The sequence below is a fragment of the Ctenopharyngodon idella genome, chromosome 4 (genome assembly GCF_019924925.1).
Source record: "Ctenopharyngodon idella isolate HZGC_01 chromosome 4, HZGC01, whole genome shotgun sequence".
Classification (NCBI taxonomy): Eukaryota; Metazoa; Chordata; class Actinopteri; order Cypriniformes; family Xenocyprididae; genus Ctenopharyngodon; species Ctenopharyngodon idella.
This window is the reverse complement of record NC_067223.1, coordinates 10,119,790-10,136,162: the sequence shown is the minus strand read 5'-3', so window position 1 is coordinate 10,136,162 and position 16,373 is coordinate 10,119,790. Positions and strand designations below refer to the sequence as shown.

At 37.5% G+C, this 16,373-nt stretch overlaps 1 protein-coding gene across 4 annotated transcripts in view; it reads left to right on the top strand.

The window, feature by feature from the left end:
• Positions 1-270: 270 nt before the first annotated feature.
• Positions 271-16,373, top strand: part of stab2 (stabilin 2) — a 56,237-nt gene continuing 40,134 nt past the window's right edge. For 3 of the 4 annotated variants that reach the window (XM_051890751.1, XM_051890750.1, XM_051890749.1), the window contains exons 1-28: positions 271-436; positions 1,181-1,308; positions 1,568-1,674; positions 4,864-4,949; positions 5,025-5,091; positions 5,180-5,275; positions 5,533-5,655; positions 7,088-7,284; positions 7,394-7,524; positions 7,612-7,745; positions 9,350-9,432; positions 9,517-9,660; positions 9,889-10,032; positions 10,163-10,225; positions 10,572-10,688; positions 10,779-10,832; positions 10,925-11,005; positions 11,395-11,547; positions 13,042-13,101; positions 13,308-13,403; positions 13,518-13,604; positions 13,684-13,795; positions 13,887-14,064; positions 15,309-15,402; positions 15,480-15,638; positions 15,716-15,811; positions 15,908-16,003; positions 16,194-16,241. In XM_051890751.1, coding sequence (XP_051746711.1) covers positions 350-436; positions 1,181-1,308; positions 1,568-1,674; positions 4,864-4,949; positions 5,025-5,091; positions 5,180-5,275; positions 5,533-5,655; positions 7,088-7,284; positions 7,394-7,524; positions 7,612-7,745; positions 9,350-9,432; positions 9,517-9,660; positions 9,889-10,032; positions 10,163-10,225; positions 10,572-10,688; positions 10,779-10,832; positions 10,925-11,005; positions 11,395-11,547; positions 13,042-13,101; positions 13,308-13,403; positions 13,518-13,604; positions 13,684-13,795; positions 13,887-14,064; positions 15,309-15,402; positions 15,480-15,638; positions 15,716-15,811; positions 15,908-16,003; positions 16,194-16,241 — 3,021 coding nt within the window. In that variant the 5' untranslated portion in view covers positions 271-349. Of the gene's footprint in view, positions 437-1,180; positions 1,309-1,567; positions 1,675-4,863; positions 4,950-5,024; positions 5,092-5,179; positions 5,276-5,532; positions 5,656-7,087; positions 7,285-7,393; positions 7,525-7,611; positions 7,746-9,349; positions 9,433-9,516; positions 9,661-9,888; positions 10,033-10,162; positions 10,226-10,571; positions 10,689-10,778; positions 10,833-10,924; positions 11,006-11,394; positions 11,548-13,041; positions 13,102-13,307; positions 13,404-13,517; positions 13,605-13,683; positions 13,796-13,886; positions 14,065-15,308; positions 15,403-15,479; positions 15,639-15,715; positions 15,812-15,907; positions 16,004-16,193; positions 16,242-16,373 lie in introns of those variants that run through there. The other variant, XM_051890752.1, reaches the window with a different exon arrangement.

Sequence of the window (16,373 nt, the reverse complement as noted above, 5' to 3'; positions counted from 1 at the left end):
GAAAAACAATGAAAAAAACAAAACAAAACAGAAATATGCTTTTTGCAGTGCACTTGTCATCTGAGCACAACATCATGTATAATCTTTCGTCTGTTTAATGTCTTTCTCTGGTGTACAGGTTAATGAAAGTGTAAAGGGTTTATGTGTAATGTGAAACGGATTTAGGTTTGTGTCCGAAATCTTAGGGGAAGGTGTCGCCCTCTGACTCTCATGTTGATGTGGTACAGGAAAGAGAGAGAGAGAGGAATTGTTGAAAAGGCAGAAGGCCAACTTGTGTGGCCACAGTCTGGTGAAGGACCTCAGAGAGCCAGAAAGAAAGAGTGAGAGAGAAATAGAAAGTATTATTGCCATGAAGTTTATCTTAAACTCAATCTGTGGAGGTTTGATCCTACTGCTGTGGACTGAGATCCTCTGGGAGACTGGTGCAACACCGCAGGTGAGATTCACACAAATATTCATGCAGCATGCATATAATATGGGTGTTCATATGTGACATTAGATTGCTTGTAAAAGTCTTAGTGCATTATAAAACATTTTTCAACAAATAGTTTTTAAAAATTAACACGTATTTTGAATAGGAAATTTGCAGTTAGTAGAGAGAGCAGTTTGTTTTGGTCTGCTTCCTGTTGAGCAATTTGTACTGATACATATTTCCAAGGTTAATCAGTAGAAATCTGTCTCAGTTGGGAATATCAGAGCTTGCTTTACTTCCGTTCACTGTTTACATACAGGCCTATATATACAAGGCAGTCTACAAGGATACTTTCTCTATATTTAGTAAGAGAATGTTTACATTTCTGTGGTTGCAGTTGAAAAATGTGGTTAATGTAGTGCTTGAAGATACGTGAATATAAGCAGTTCCTCAGTTTGAAATTCCCTGATTTGACATGTATCGTTTGACATGCCCCGTGGAATGCTGGGTAAAATAATCCTGAGAATGTCATTGGCCAGCTGTAAAGTCATGAACGAATCAGGTAAATCTCCTTGGAAAATCAGTGACAGGTGTTAAGATCCAGCGTGTTTTCCAACTTTATTGTTTTTTTGTTTTTTTTTAAAAACACACAATATGCCATATGAACATTTGCCTTTCTGTAAGAGTCAGCACTGAACACTCTCTTTTTTGCTGTGAAAACTAATACGCTATGTGTGTGTTTGTGTGTGTGTTGGTGTATGTGGTCAGAACCGTTGTGATCAGAACATCCAGGTGGTGACTAAAGGGAAGTGTCATTCCTGCTCGATAACGTTTTTGGTGAATTGTCCCAGTGGCTACACCAAGAAACCACCAGGGAAAAGCACAAATGACTGCAGGTACAGTATATATGTGTTTCAATCATGACAACTGTCGGAGTGAATTATTTAGCCAGCATTTATTGGCATGGGGTGTGGAATGTATATGCTTGATTTTTTATTCTTTACAATACCATACTTTGATATCAGACACAAAAAATGGCATTAACAGCTTTCATGACAAGACTAGGTGTTTCCCTTGTGCATAAACAAAAGGTTATGCTATATAGCATTAATACAGAGCCAATAATTGCACAGTAATCTCTCAATGTGTGTCTAGGTATGAAATCACATCTGGTTTGTCTGTTGCGGGCTGTTCGTATGAGTGCTACAAAGACACGGTGGAACCCCGGTGCTGTCCAGGTTACTGGGGCAATGACTGCATTGGTGAGTTTCAGGCCATTAAAGAAGAATTCTGTGGTTGTTTGTGTAGAACTGTGTTTGAAGTCTGTTCCACAGAAGACCTGTGACGTCAACAACCACTTAAACCAGATAAATGTGGCCCAAAAGCGAATGTTCTTATCTGATTATCTAACACATTTTAAATGGCATTTGGTATTTCCGTCATTCTGTGAGGGAAGATACACTGAGGGAATATTTTGATTGGAAGAGCTGGACAGGAACTTAATGTGACTGCAAATCTGAAACGCAAATAAGGGGAAGCGTGGCTTTTTTTTTTTTTTTTTTTTGGAAAAAGATGTGGAAAAACATAACTATAATATTATCATTCCCAGTTCAAAAAATCCTAAAGGAATGCTAATAGAATTTCTATAATTAATCATTTTTTTTTATGACGATTTTTTAGAATTCTGTCAAAACCAATCCCAAGAGATTGTAATGAGATAATATGACCATTAAAAGTGACCATCCTCTAAAAATAAAATATAAATCCTACTGGATAAACTGAACTTCCAGAAGACATAAACTAGGGAATAGGAATTTTTGTTTATCCAGCAGGATCTTATGTGACTCTTGAAGAATTCTTATTTTATCCCAATAAGATAGGATTGCTTCCTTTAGGATTGCTTCCAAATTATGATAGGAATTCTATTAGCATTCTTTTTGGAATTTTTGACTAGGGATATAAAACCTATATGCATGAATGTGACCTTCTACAGTTGTTGATATTTTGGAGGCACACTTTATCCATTTTTAACATTTTATGTGATTATGAGACCATGACGGTCTTGTTTCTCACAGTTGTTTTTCCTGTGGGAGCTGTACATTCATTACCTTTAAACTGTCATGTGACATATTATTGTGTGTCTTGTCACACACTATGAGAGGAAGTTTTGAGTCGCTGTGGAACAAGGGATTTGTGTACTTCCTTCCCTCTGAGAGGGATATGGCAGATCTGTGCCTCCGTACAGCTGGAATGTGCTGACCAACAGGCTGTGGAGGTCTCATTTCCAGTATTTCCTTTCCCTGTCAGCACTCACATAGATCCCACTATGAGTTCGCTGAGTCAAGCACTTAAGTTAACGTGTGTTGTCTTGGTTTCTTTGGTCTCTTATCAGCAGAACTTCCTGCATTGTTCTTTAAGAGTTAAATGATTTGACCTTTGCGTCTATAAGACGGGTCAGCATTATGTAAAGCTTAGTGAAGCATTATGAGAGGAAATGCATTTTTTTTTTTCCCTGTATCTGATTTCATATTTAACAAATCCAAAACTAGATTGCCCAACAATCTGAATAGCAGAAAGCAACATTTTTCTGGAGATTTATAGTCACTGTTTTGAACCTGTTTATTTGAAGATTGGATCTACCAACACAATCTCATGGCAATTCGTAACTATATTATGTTGGTATGAATTTGTACAATTTCATTTGTTCGTTTTCGTTTGATCTGCTTTCTCTTCAGTAGATTTAGGGTAGGACCTTTATGCTTATTTTATTTCTAAAATCATACATTGATTTCATACAAATTCATACAAAATCGTCACCTTGTAAAATAGTTACATTTTCCTGTGAGATTAGGTTGGATCCACCCACAATTTTCAAAATTTCTGTTAACAAATGGGACTTTTGTAAAGTGTTACCAATTTTTGTTCACAGTAAGTGCAGAAAATGTGAAGAATGTGCAGAAAGTGAGCCTGCTCATGAGTAACTGTCTGCATATGCTGGTTTTTATTTGTGGTTACACGTCTGTGCCCGGTGTGTCTATGTGTGTGTGATTTGCTGGGAAGGATCTGATCCGATGAAGGGATTTTGTCAGGATTATGTGGTCAAACTGACAATGGCGGGAAGGAAAAGAAGAGTGAGGGTCAGTGGAAGAGACGAGGGGCTGTTTGAAGAACAGAGGAACTCTGCTAACTCATATCCTCTCGCAGAGACCCTACCACCCCAAACCCACTGAGCCCAGATCAGTCCTAGAAAACAGAATGATCTCAGATCCGTCTCACTCAAACTGAACACAGAACAGTCATAGCACTGCAAGCAACTGTGAACACTGTGAACAACATTAACAAACAATGAACAATTGTATTTTTATTAACTAACATTAACTTAGGTTAATACTGCTGTAAAAATATACTTCTCATAGTTAGTTCATGTTAACTAATGTTAAAGGCACAATATGTAATTTTTCGCCGCTAGAGGTCGTTTATTCAAAACAGGCGTAGCTTGATGATGCCTTGATTTCGCAGAATTATGGGAGGTGTTGTCTTCATGTCTACAGCCAGTGGAAAAGAATCTGATGAGACTCGGGCAGAAATCCTATTCATGGATGAGCTAATGTATTAAAAATTTATTAACATTACGGTAGTATGAAGCAGGGTGTGGCTGAAAACTGTTGTAGCGGAACGAGGCCGCTTGAGAGATAACTAACGAGAGACATGCGCGACACACGACTCGAGCAGTCGAGCTTTTATTATGCCCCAGACGAGCGCTTCTGTTTTATCATATTAGATACATTTGTTTGTTGAAAGTTGTTGTAATGCTACTCTGTGCGTTCGGCTACTATGAGACACTTGTTGCACACCGCAGTAAGCTAGGTCGATATTAGGCATGGTAAAACATGGTACTTGCGGTAAATCAAGAAAACGAGTTACTTACTGTGTTGAGCTAAATAACAAGATTAGTATTCTGTCGATGAATGTATCCAAATAGTTGCTCACCTGTCTAATAAAACACATAATATATTAAAGCGTCTTTGGTGTTTCCATGGTTTCTACAAAATAAAACCTGAAATCGAGGGTAACGCGAGTATGATGTCATTGATATGGGACGCACGGTCCGTGTCCTGGTTAAAATTGCTTATTACGCTGTATTTAAAAATTCTGGGAAACATTTGGGATAATGTAAGTACACAAGTCAACAAAATGTATAACATTGTTCTAGTGGTTTTTGGATATTTTTCATTAAAAAAAATCTTACATATTGTGCCTTTAACAAATGAGACCTTTTTGACTTATTTCCATGCATTCCCTGGGAATCAAATACATGATCTATGAGTTGTTAATGCCATGCTCAACTGATCAATGTGTGATTGATATCTCCAAGTTGGCCATTTTATCTGATTGAGAGGTATCTTCACTTTAAACGTCATAATTAGAGTCATCATTTATTCTTCCAATAGAGTGTCCAGGATCAGCGTCGAACCCATGCAACAATAATGGAGTCTGCTCTGATGGTATAGGGGGCAATGGGACTTGCACATGCGCAGTAAGTTTCATTTCCTTTTCTTGCTTCGTCTGAATCAAGCACACTGTCATTGAGACTTTTTGGGTGTTTTTGCAGCCAGGGTTTAGAGGAACAGCTTGCGAGGAGTGTAAAGCGAATTTATATGGACCCATGTGCAATAATGGTAAGAAGCCTCTTTTATTCTGTAGAAGGATTAATTCACTTGGTTCTTGTTGGTGTTGAAACTGTGCTCTGACTGAAGTGTTATTCAGTGTGTAGCTGCAAGAATGGCTTATGTGACAGCGGCATGAAAGGCACAGGAGAATGCACATGTCTGTCTGGGTACACTGGCATAGAGTGCGACCGAGGTAAGATCTTGGATCATTATTGTGTATGTATACGATACCCCTGTTGAAAAAAACAGCATATGCTGATTAGGTACATTTTGAAGCATGGCTGCTGGTTTGAGCTGGTTTATCCTTAGTTGGTCATGAGCTGGAGCTTATTACTTAGGACCAGGTTAGGACCAGCACTTGACCAGCTAGCATATGCTGTTTTTTTCAACAGGGACATGTGAGATTGGATATTAAAACAGCATAAATTAATGTATTTTTTTTCTTTTCAGAGCTCCCAGCATGTGCTGCTCTGCGGTGTGGGCCAGATTCCCGTTGTATTGAGGACCTGTCTACAGGGCAGCTTAACTGCAGGTGCAAACCTGGTTATCAAGGTGATGGAGTCCAATGTACATGTGAGTAATGCACAAGCAAACAAAGGTTTGTTAAAGCTAAGCTGACATTTGAAATGAGTCTATATGAGTTATACAACATATAGTTTCAAAAGTTTGGGTCGGAACCCAGACAGCAACATATTGTGGCCCAGATCTGGCCCACATCTGGTACATGTGGACTACATGCGGACCAGATGTGGGCCGGATCACGGCCGACACTATGTTGCTGTCAGGGAAAGATTTTTATAATGTTTTCGAAAGTCTTTTATGCTTACTAAGGCTGCATTTATTTGATCAAAAATAAAGTAAAAACAATACAATTTTGTGAAATATTATTTAAAACAACTTTTTTCTTTTTACTATTTTAATATATTTCAAAATGTAATTTATTCTTGTGTTGGCAAACCTGAATTTTCAGCATCATTACTCCAGTCTTTAGTGTCACATGATCCTTCAGAAATCATTCTGATATGCTGATTTTGGTGCTCAAGAAACATTTCTTATTATTATCATCAAAGTTAAAAACAGTTGTGCTGCTAAATATTTTTGTGGAAACCATGACAAATTTTTTCAGTGGTCTTTGATGAAAAGAACGTTTAAAAGAACAGGATTAATTTGAAATAGACATTTACATTTTACATTTTTACAATGTAAAAGTCTTCACCAGTGTTGGGGAAAGTTACTTTTAAAATTAATGCATTAAAATATTGCTTTACTCCCTAAAAAAGTAACTAATACTTAGTTACTTTCTAAGAAAAAGTTACTTTCTAAGAAAAGTAACTTTCTCACCTGGGCTAGGTTTGCTTGTTTGTTTTTTAATAACAACAAAAAAAGTTCAAATTTTTTTTTTGCAAATGTTAAGGCCCTTTCACACCAAAAGTGAAATGAATAAGCCTCAGGCTCAAGGAAATACATACTTGCACCTAAACGCCTGCTCACATTTAGTCAAGAACTACAATAACTATCATGTTTACACAGCGCACAAAACGCCTCTTCATTTACTCACAATTTCTCTCAACATTGGGACAGGAGAGCTGTCAGTTAATACATGTGAAAACAAGGTAACTTGTGTTACTTATTTGAAAAAGTAACTTTGTTGTAAATTTAAAAAGTAATGTGTTACTTTACTAGTTACTTTACTAGTTACTGATTATGTAACTCAACTTACTTGTAATGCATTACCCCCAACACTGGTCTTCACTGTTACTTTTACATGTACTAAATGCACACACACTAAAGTTTATTTTGTCAACTTTTATTAGTCAACAGACTACTAAAAGCAACAAAACTCTAAAACTCTTTATATTATGCACCAAACTGGCAATAAAAGCTATAAACCATCTCAGGCCAGCATAGAAATGTATACTGTACTGGTTTAATCTGTTAATTTCAGCAGAGGAGGTTTGTAATCTCACAAAATCTATTGTTTTCCTTTGTCACATTGTCTATGCAGCAATTAACCCCTGCTTGAGAGGCGTATGCCATGCAAGCGCAACGTGTGCGCATACTGGGCCGAACCAGCATGTCTGCACGTGTACAGAAGGCTACAGTGGTGACGGCCGTGTCTGCATGCCCATCGACCCCTGCCAGACTAACCTGGGCAACTGCACATCTGGCTCTACGCGCTGTGTGTATGACAGCCCTGGAAAGGTGTGTTTGTGTGTGTTCAAACACTGTAACACACTTATCTGAGCAATTTAAATATACTGATTGCTTTGATTATGGTTTGCCGTCTTCACAATCCTGCTATTTTCCATAGGCTCACTGTGAGTGTTTGGAGGGATTTGAGAAGTTTGTGGAAGGGAAGGGCTGCAGTATAAAAGATATGTGCAAACCAGACTCCTGCCATAAATATGCCACTTGTGCCACAGTGGAACCAGGAACAGTTGAGTAGGTGACAATTTTCAGTTGTTTGAATTTTTATTCACACTGTTTTTCACATATTCAAATCTACGCCTTCAATTCCATACATTTCAGATGCAAGTGCCTTGAAGGTTACCTTGGAAATGGAAAAATATGCTTTGGGAACATAATTCAGCAGTTGCAAGACTTGAATTCAAAACCAGGAGGGGGGTGGAAGGGTCAGCTCTCCAGTGCCATCACACTATTCAGTGAGTGAATTATTAGGTTTTCACCATTTTTAAAGATATTAGGTATATTTGACTTCATGCAGCATTGCGCAGACCAATCATCATCTGACTTAAAGCATGTATGCTGATTAGAAATTTTGTCCGACTTGAGATGTCACTCGTGCCATGTCACTTGGACGTATGCGATCAAAGTATCGCAAAAGAGCAAATGAAGAGTAGTCAGCTGGCTCAGTCAGCACAGCTTCTTCAGAGTAGCTGCATAAGCTCCGATGACAACACAGCTGTTTCACGATTGGCTGTGTTTCATGTTTATTCTGTGTTTTTATAACAGTCAAAACTCTTTTCATGTAATCCTAATGTTATATTGTGTCATGTTTATCGAAATAAAACTGATAAAACATATATACCCCATTTTATTGGTATTTAAATACTAGCATAGGCTTATGTTGAACTCTATTCTTGTATATACATATTTGGGCATTTAAGAAACACTGCATGAATGCCACTGCATTAGATAATAAAATATGAATCAAAGTGGGATTAATCTGGAAGACAGACAGCACAAACACACTGTTTAAGCATCTAATCTGCTTCATCTGTAATAAAGTATGCAAACACCGCATGAGGTAATTGGTAAGTTTTTTGCAACTTTTTTATCTCACAGTTATGACTTTTTCCTCACAATTATGACTTTTTTCTTAGAATTGCATAATATAAACTCGCAATTTTCAGTTATAAAGTCAGAATTGTGTGATATAAACCCGCAAGTATAAATTATAAAAGTATAACCTAAACTTTTTTTCTCACAATTGCGAGTTTATATCTCGCAATTCTGACTTTTTTTTTCTCAGAATTGAGTTTATATCTCTCATTTCTGGCTTTATAACACACAATTGCGAATTATAAAGTCAGAATTGTGAGTTATAAACTCAGAATTGTGAGACATAAACTCACATTTCAGAGAAAAAAAGTCAGAATTGTGAGAATAAAAGTCAGAAATGCAAGTTTATGTGTCGCAATTCTCACTTTATTTCTCTCAAATGTGAGTTTATATCCCAAAATTGTGTTTATAACTCACAATTCTGACTTTATTTCTCAAAATTGTGTTTATATCTCGCAATTGTGAGTTTATATCTCGCAATTCTGAGTTTATAACTCGCAATTCTGAGTTTATAACTCACAATTCTGACTTTATTTCTCGCAATTGTGAGTGTATATCTCGCAATTCTGACTTTATTTCTCGCAATTGCGAGTTTATACAGTATCTCACAAATCTGAGAAAAGAAGTCAGAATTGCGAGATGTAAACACGCAATTGTGGGGGAAAAGTCAGAATTGTGAGATAAAAACTCACAATTACCTTTTTTATTTTTTATTTAGTGGCGCAAACAAGCTTCCATAGTCTCAAGATGCACACCAGTAATTTTTTTTCTAAGGCATGTTTATAAAAGCCACTTAAATATCCTAATTGAACTAAAGCCTACAGTAATTCTGGCATAATCTAAGCCCCGTCTGTGAAACCAGGCCCTATAGTATCAACATTACCTAAAATGTTGCTTGGGATAAATACAAATAGACAAATGAGGTTGACATACAGTATAATGCTAAATTTATTTCTGTTTTTAGATAAAGTCATGTTGTGGCCCCTGACCTCCCTTGGACCGTTTACTGTGTTCGTGCCAGTGAACAAGGCTTTTAAGGGCACATCTGTGAGTTAGACAACACAAACACCCTCATATGACACATCCATCTAATGCATTCAAACACATGCTAAAAGCGTGCTTCTGTTTCAGGTGAGAACCCTGCTGGCTAACGAGATGAGAGCTCGCTATCTTGCTAAGCTGCACATGGTTGCGGGAGAGGTGAACTCTGACTCTCTGAAGAAGGGAATCCTGTTCTATACTCTTACCGGCATGGCTGCCGAATCAATGACAGATGTAGGTGATTGAATGCAGATTGTGTGTGCATGTCCCAGTTGTTTTCAAGGATGTGCAAATGCAAGATACAATCATATCCTGGAATCATCATATCCTGTTTCTTTCCTAAACTGTTTCCTGCTCAGATCTGTTTATGTTTCGCTATGTGTGTGCATGTGTGTGTGTGTGTATTATGATGACAGAGAATCATTAGATTGTGTCTGAAACTGGCAAACTTTTATTATAAAGGCAGAGCAGGTGAAAATCCGTCTCCATGGTAGCCGTAAGAAAGGAACGCTTGTGGAGCCAGACATCGTTGCCTCGAATGGAATAATTCATTTGGTTGATAAGCTGATGGATGCAGTTCCTTCTACTGTAATAAGCGAGAAAGAGGTTTGTGAAGATGAAGGATTTCTTGGAAATTTGTGTTACCTAAATGCCATACACTGATATTACATGCAAATTGGTTGCAAAAAATGCTGTTTTTGTTAGGAGGGCCAATTTGTTTATCTCTTATTTTCAGGAAAACTTGTTGCAGATTCTCTCAAAAAATGGAAAGTTCTCTCAGTTTAAGTCTCTGCTTGAGGTAACAGAGTTTTAAACTCTATTAAACTTTAAGACATTTAACTGTTTTGATAAAAAAAATACAGTAAAAACAGTAATATTGTGAAATATTATTACAATTTAAAATAAGTATTTTCTTTTTTAATCAAATATAATACATTTCCCTTGGTGGCAAAGCTGCATTTTCATAAGCCATTACTCCAATCTTCAGTGTCACATGATCCTTCAGAACATTTCTTATTATTTTCAGTGTTGAAAACAGTTATACTGCTTAATATTTTTGTGAAAACTGTGATACTTTTTTTTTCAGGATTCTTTGTTTTGTTTTTGGTTAAATTTCTGACCCCTTTGTTATTTCTGTTTCTCAGAAAACCAACGTGGCATCAGTTTTAGAAGAAGATGGACCTTATACATTATTTGCTCCAACAAATATAGCCTTTACCTTCCTGAAGCCTGGCTATTTAGACTTTCTTACCTCTGAGGAGGTACAGTGCAAATATATCAGCTTTTTAATTATGTTCTGTCCAGTCACATAACCATCACTTTACATTTTCTTTTCATTTCTCCCAATTTAGGGTAAGACAAAATTACTTGAACTGATGCGCAATCACATAGTGTCCTCTTCTCAGGTTTGTGTGTAGATGTGTGTGAATATATGTTTGTTCAAATCCATTTCTAGATCATCATTGATTAGGTACTGTCTTGTCATATCTATGCACAGCTGAGTGCCAGCTTCATTGTGTCAAACCCTCGTGCTGTGACCATGGCCCACCAGGTCCTGACATTTAATGTGACGACTGCTGTGAGTAATAATCATTCATTAAATTCAGATGAAATAGAAAATATTTGTTTCACATGTGCATTGCTCAGACATACACCCAAATCCACACGTGAATTTAATGAGGTAACATTTCAGCACCATATTTCAGCAAGTTTATTTCAGTGGCCATCAAAAGTGGGATTAATTTGGAAGACAGACAACACAAACACTGTTTAGGCAAAATAAATTTGTTGCAAAATAAAATTGTGCTGTACTATTACTAAAGTTAAGTGTGAATTTGAGAGTAAATTTGAGAGTAAATGACACCATACAGGCACTAAAAATTATGCCACTGAAAATAATGCAATGAAATTCAGACAATTTAATTGTGATTTATTGTATTATAAAACCACTGGTTCTATCACATATAGGGGCAGATCCTGGTCAATGGGGAATCAGTGCTGGAACTGGACGTTGAAGCAAAGAACGGCCGTCTTCATTCACTGGAGGGGCTTCTGATTCCTCCGTCCATAGAGCCCATCCTACCTCACAGGTGTGACACCAAAGAAACCAATATTTATAAGGTAAGCCGTATCTCCACTTGTGTTGACTAATCATAGCTGTTTAGCTGTAGATACAGATACACCTTTCTGTCTTAAAGGTATTTCTATGTCAAAAATCCACCTACTGTCCCAGTTTTATGTTAAAGACAACTACAAATAAACCATTCAAATATTGACTTGCTGTAACGCGGTGGTGCAACCTGAACAATGCCAGAGGGGGGCAGTGCTTAAGAAACCTGTAAGGAAACAACAGAAATTACACACTTCAGGCCCTGTCATACACCCGGCGCAATTCAACGCCACGCATGATGCAAGTGTTTTTGCTAGTTTTTTGCTCATTTTAATGTCCAGCGCCCACGTTGTTTAAATAGCAAATGCAATCACGGCCATCTGTTCGCCCATGGGCGTGCTGGTCTGAAACGAGGTGTGTTTAGGTGCATTGTTAGCGTGTTGCTATTTTGAGGCAACTGAAAACGACTGTGCCATTGACCAACAAAAACCAGCTAAAGTCAATGGTGCAGTATTTTTATTTATTTATTTGTTATTTAAGGGGGGCGTTAGTAATACACGCCTATAGGCAGGTGCACAAGGCGCGAACACTCTGCTTGTTACACACACAGGAACGCGCAGCAGCACACAGACATGCCAAATATGAAAAATAAAAGGATTACAATGTAAAAGATTATTATTGTGTACATAAAGATAAAAATGCCTACATGTCATAATAGATCAGATGTATCAGAATAACCTGTTTGCAGTAATGATGAATGAAATTGGCTAATTATTTGACCAATCGTGGTAATACACGTGTCTTTAAACTGACTTGTCAGGATGAGGATGTCTATATTCCACCATGTAAATAGCAATCTGCCATGGTGCAAGCACACCTGGCTTTTAAAGGGAATGGAAGATGACACTTTGATTGGTTTATTGTATGTTACGCTCAAAACACACCCATGACTCATTAAGAGACTAGGTACAACCCTTTTGGACCATTTTTTCCATTGTTAAACTAGCAAAAGTGAATTCTGACACGCCATAAATGCACCTGCGCCATGTGCATCAGACCATGTGCTTAGATCGTTAAAATAGGGCCCAATATCTTTAAAGTTGTTGTTTGCTTTTTTACATATACAATAGATAGGCCATTCATTTTCAAGAATTGATTGGCTGCACCCGAAATCGCATACTTCCCTACTATATAGTATACGAAAAACATTATGTGACAAGAGTAGTATGTCCGAATTCACAGTATTCATAAAAGAGTAGGCAAAAAGTACCTGGATGACCTACTTCTTCGGTGAGATTCTGAAGTGCGCATACGATGTACAATGACAACATGGTGAATGTAGTATGTCTGAATTACATTTACACTACAAGAACATACTTTTTTAATGGTCGCGAAGCAATTACTTATTCAAATTAAGTACCTACTCAGAGAGTATTGAATTTTATACGCAGCCCTAGTTACCAAACTGACACGAGAGGGTGTGTCTTCTCTTCTGTTTATCACAGGGTCCATGTGTTAGCTGTACGCTTGTCCTCGGATCTACCTGTCCAACTGGTGAATCACTGGTAACCTGTTCAACAATGACCATTAGTGCATGCATAATTTAATACAGTAAAGCTAAAAAATAAGTTAAAAAATAAAACCTTGCTACCTTTTAGTCTCACTAGAGCTTTGTATCTGGCTGGTGTTAAATTGGAGTGAAATTGTACACTGATTTTTTTGTTTTTGTCTCTCCTTTTTTGACTTCTCATACTTCTCATCTTCTTCATAGGGTGCATTCTCCAGAGGCTGTGTGTTCAGAAAGGATTCCTTAGGCATGAGCATACCAACCCTTGGCTGTAAACTCTTCTGCAATGAAACAAAGACTGTGAGTATTTGTTTCTCTATATTCAAACCAGAGCATGTGACATGGTTTGCAACTCCATCTAGTTTTGCTGGTCAATCTGATCCGGTCAAATTAGCCATTATTTGTCTTGACCAGATCCCTCGCTGCTGTAAAGGTTTTTTTGGACCAGACTGTTCCCCATGCCCAGGTGGCTACACCGCCCCCTGTTCCTCTCATGGGAAGGTAAACCCCACGCACATACACTCATACTGTACAGTTCAGCATTTTTCAGGTGTCATAACTGTATTTTCATTTGTTGTAGTGCTCAGACGGCATCGATGGAAATGGCACGTGCCAGTGTGAGCCCAATTTCAAAGGATCACGCTGCCAATACTGTGCAGACTCCAACAAATATGGCCCGTTTTGTGACAAAAGTATGAATTTATTTTATTGCACAGGGATTGGGAATACTCCAGATGTTTAGTAACAACAGTATGTTTTCTTTACGTCCCTCCCTAACACCAGCTTGTGGATGCATACACGGTGTGTGTGATAACCATCCAGAGGCCAGCGGTAAATGTAAGCAGGGTTCCTGTAAAGACGGTTATACTGGAGAGTTCTGTGAGCAGCAGACACAGTCATGCGGGCCCAACCAGCCCTGCCATGCCCACGCCAACTGTGTGTCCAATAATGGAGCGTTCACGTGAGTGTTCTGCGTCCTTCCATGTTTAAAGCCCAGGATACACTGCACGATTTTTGGCTGTCCCAGACGAAAGATTGCCATCGTGAAACAATCGTGTCGATTTCTGTGATCGTGGCTCTTAATCGGTGGTCCTATGTCGTACAGTGAGAGAGGTTCAAAGACGGCCGTTTTCCCGGTCTTGCGACCAAAGATAGCCTACGATAGTTTTCTGACAGTGTCAGAAATTCAGCATGATCAACGCACAGTGTGTTTGCTGCTACGACCTACGTCTACTGACCAGCCAATTAAAATGCGACATGAAATCAAAGCGACATGGCACTGAAACTTAAAACTGCTTACCTCAAGCTCTTTTCCCTTATTCTTTCACCGCTTCTTACATGCATGTCTACATCCATGTCGCACAGTGTGATAAAGTTATGATCTTATAGGATTGCTAAAATCACACAGTGTATCCCGGGCTTAAGAGAGGGACAAAGACAGAAATCACCTGTGCGGCATTTATTTATTAAATTTTATAATTTAGGCATAGAGATTTCAAACTGGGGTTTGGAGACCGTTGGGGTCGAAGGTGGCCAAAATTTCAAATAAAAAAAATATTTAAAAAATGTACAAAAGAAAATGCTTTAGACCGATATTTAGTGTTTTAATATGATATTATTAAGTGCTATACAAATAAATTATTAATAATAATAATAATTATTATTATTATTATGGCCAGATTTAATTATTTAATTTTTAATATTACACTGTTTGTTTGTTTTTTGACTGTCTTTACAGAAAAAAAAAAATTAAAAAAGTAAAAAAGAAAAAGTTGCTTTAGACCAACATTTATTGTGAAAAGTTATACACAAATAAATTTGAATTAAGTATTATCATTATTATTATTATTATGTTCAGATTTAATTATTTCATTTTTAAGATTACACAGTTTTTTACTTTTAAAGAAAAAAAAAACAATATTTAAAAAAATAAAAACAATATATATTTTAATTATTAATAATTAATCTAAATTATTATCATTTCTGTTATTATTATTATGTCCAGACTTAATAATTACTTAATTTTTATTATCACACATTATAAATGAGTCTTACATGTTTTTTTTTTTAATTGTAGGAAGGGAGTCCTTTACTTGGGGACCATATTTAGGGCTTTTTTGCTGCAAAAAAAAAAAAAAAAAAAAGATTTAAGAAAGGAAATGTCAGTGGTATATGGTTTATTATTGTTGCATCGTTTTATTTTAGGTGTGTATGTAAGCCTGGTTACCAAGGGGATGGATACATGTGCATTGAGAGCGATCCGTGCTCTTTACCACATCGCGGAGGCTGCAGCGTCAACGTAAGTCGAATGGATCTGTGTGCTTGTGTATTATGTATCATGTCATGAATGATGTGTTTATTCTTGTTTACTCTCAGGCCAAATGCATAAAGACCGGTCCAGGTACACACACATGCCAGTGTCTGAGTGGGTGGAGGGAGGATGGAGATGGGTGCCAGGCTATCAATAACTGTCTGGATCCAACCAGAGGAGGGTGTCACCCCAATGCTACCTGTATATATGTGGGCCCAGGACAGGTGAGAGTGGTCGTTGTGATTCTCAAACCCCATCTACCTGAATTCATATTATTTTTGATGATTGATATTCTCCCTAGAGCGATTGTGCTTGCAAAAGTGGTTACCATGGAAACGGGAAGCAATGTGAACCTGTCAATCAGTGTGTGGAACAGAAGGGTGGATGCCATTTCCTGGTCAGTGTTTGAACAAATCATCACACACCTGCACACATCTTTACATGCAATGTATGCATGTCAGCTGCATCCTTTCATTTTCCCGTATTCCCATAGGGCACCTGCAAGTTTCTGAGCCCAGGTGGATGGCAGTGTGTGTGTGAGGACGGCTACGATGGTGACGGGGAAATTTGTTATGGCACACTAGCACAGGTACCGTATGTGACTTTGTATGGTATGACTGTGTGTTATTGCTGGATACTTTTTGATGTGGTTATGCAGAGGTCAGGCACAACTAAATGTAAAATTATATGCAATTTTTGAACTGCTAATACTTCAAAACAATATTTATATAACCTAATATCATAAGTAATCTTAAAGTTGTTTCATTTTGTTTTTGTAGGAGGTGTCAACAAACCCAGATCTTCAAGAATTTAACCTCTGGATTGCTGTGAGTTTTAAATTTATTTATTGACTCTTTCTGCAGGTTACATCATACACCAGCAGGTGGCGACAATTGACTCTTTATTAGTGAGTCAATGAATCATTCACTTCGGTGAAAAAACACTGATTGCATCTGAAA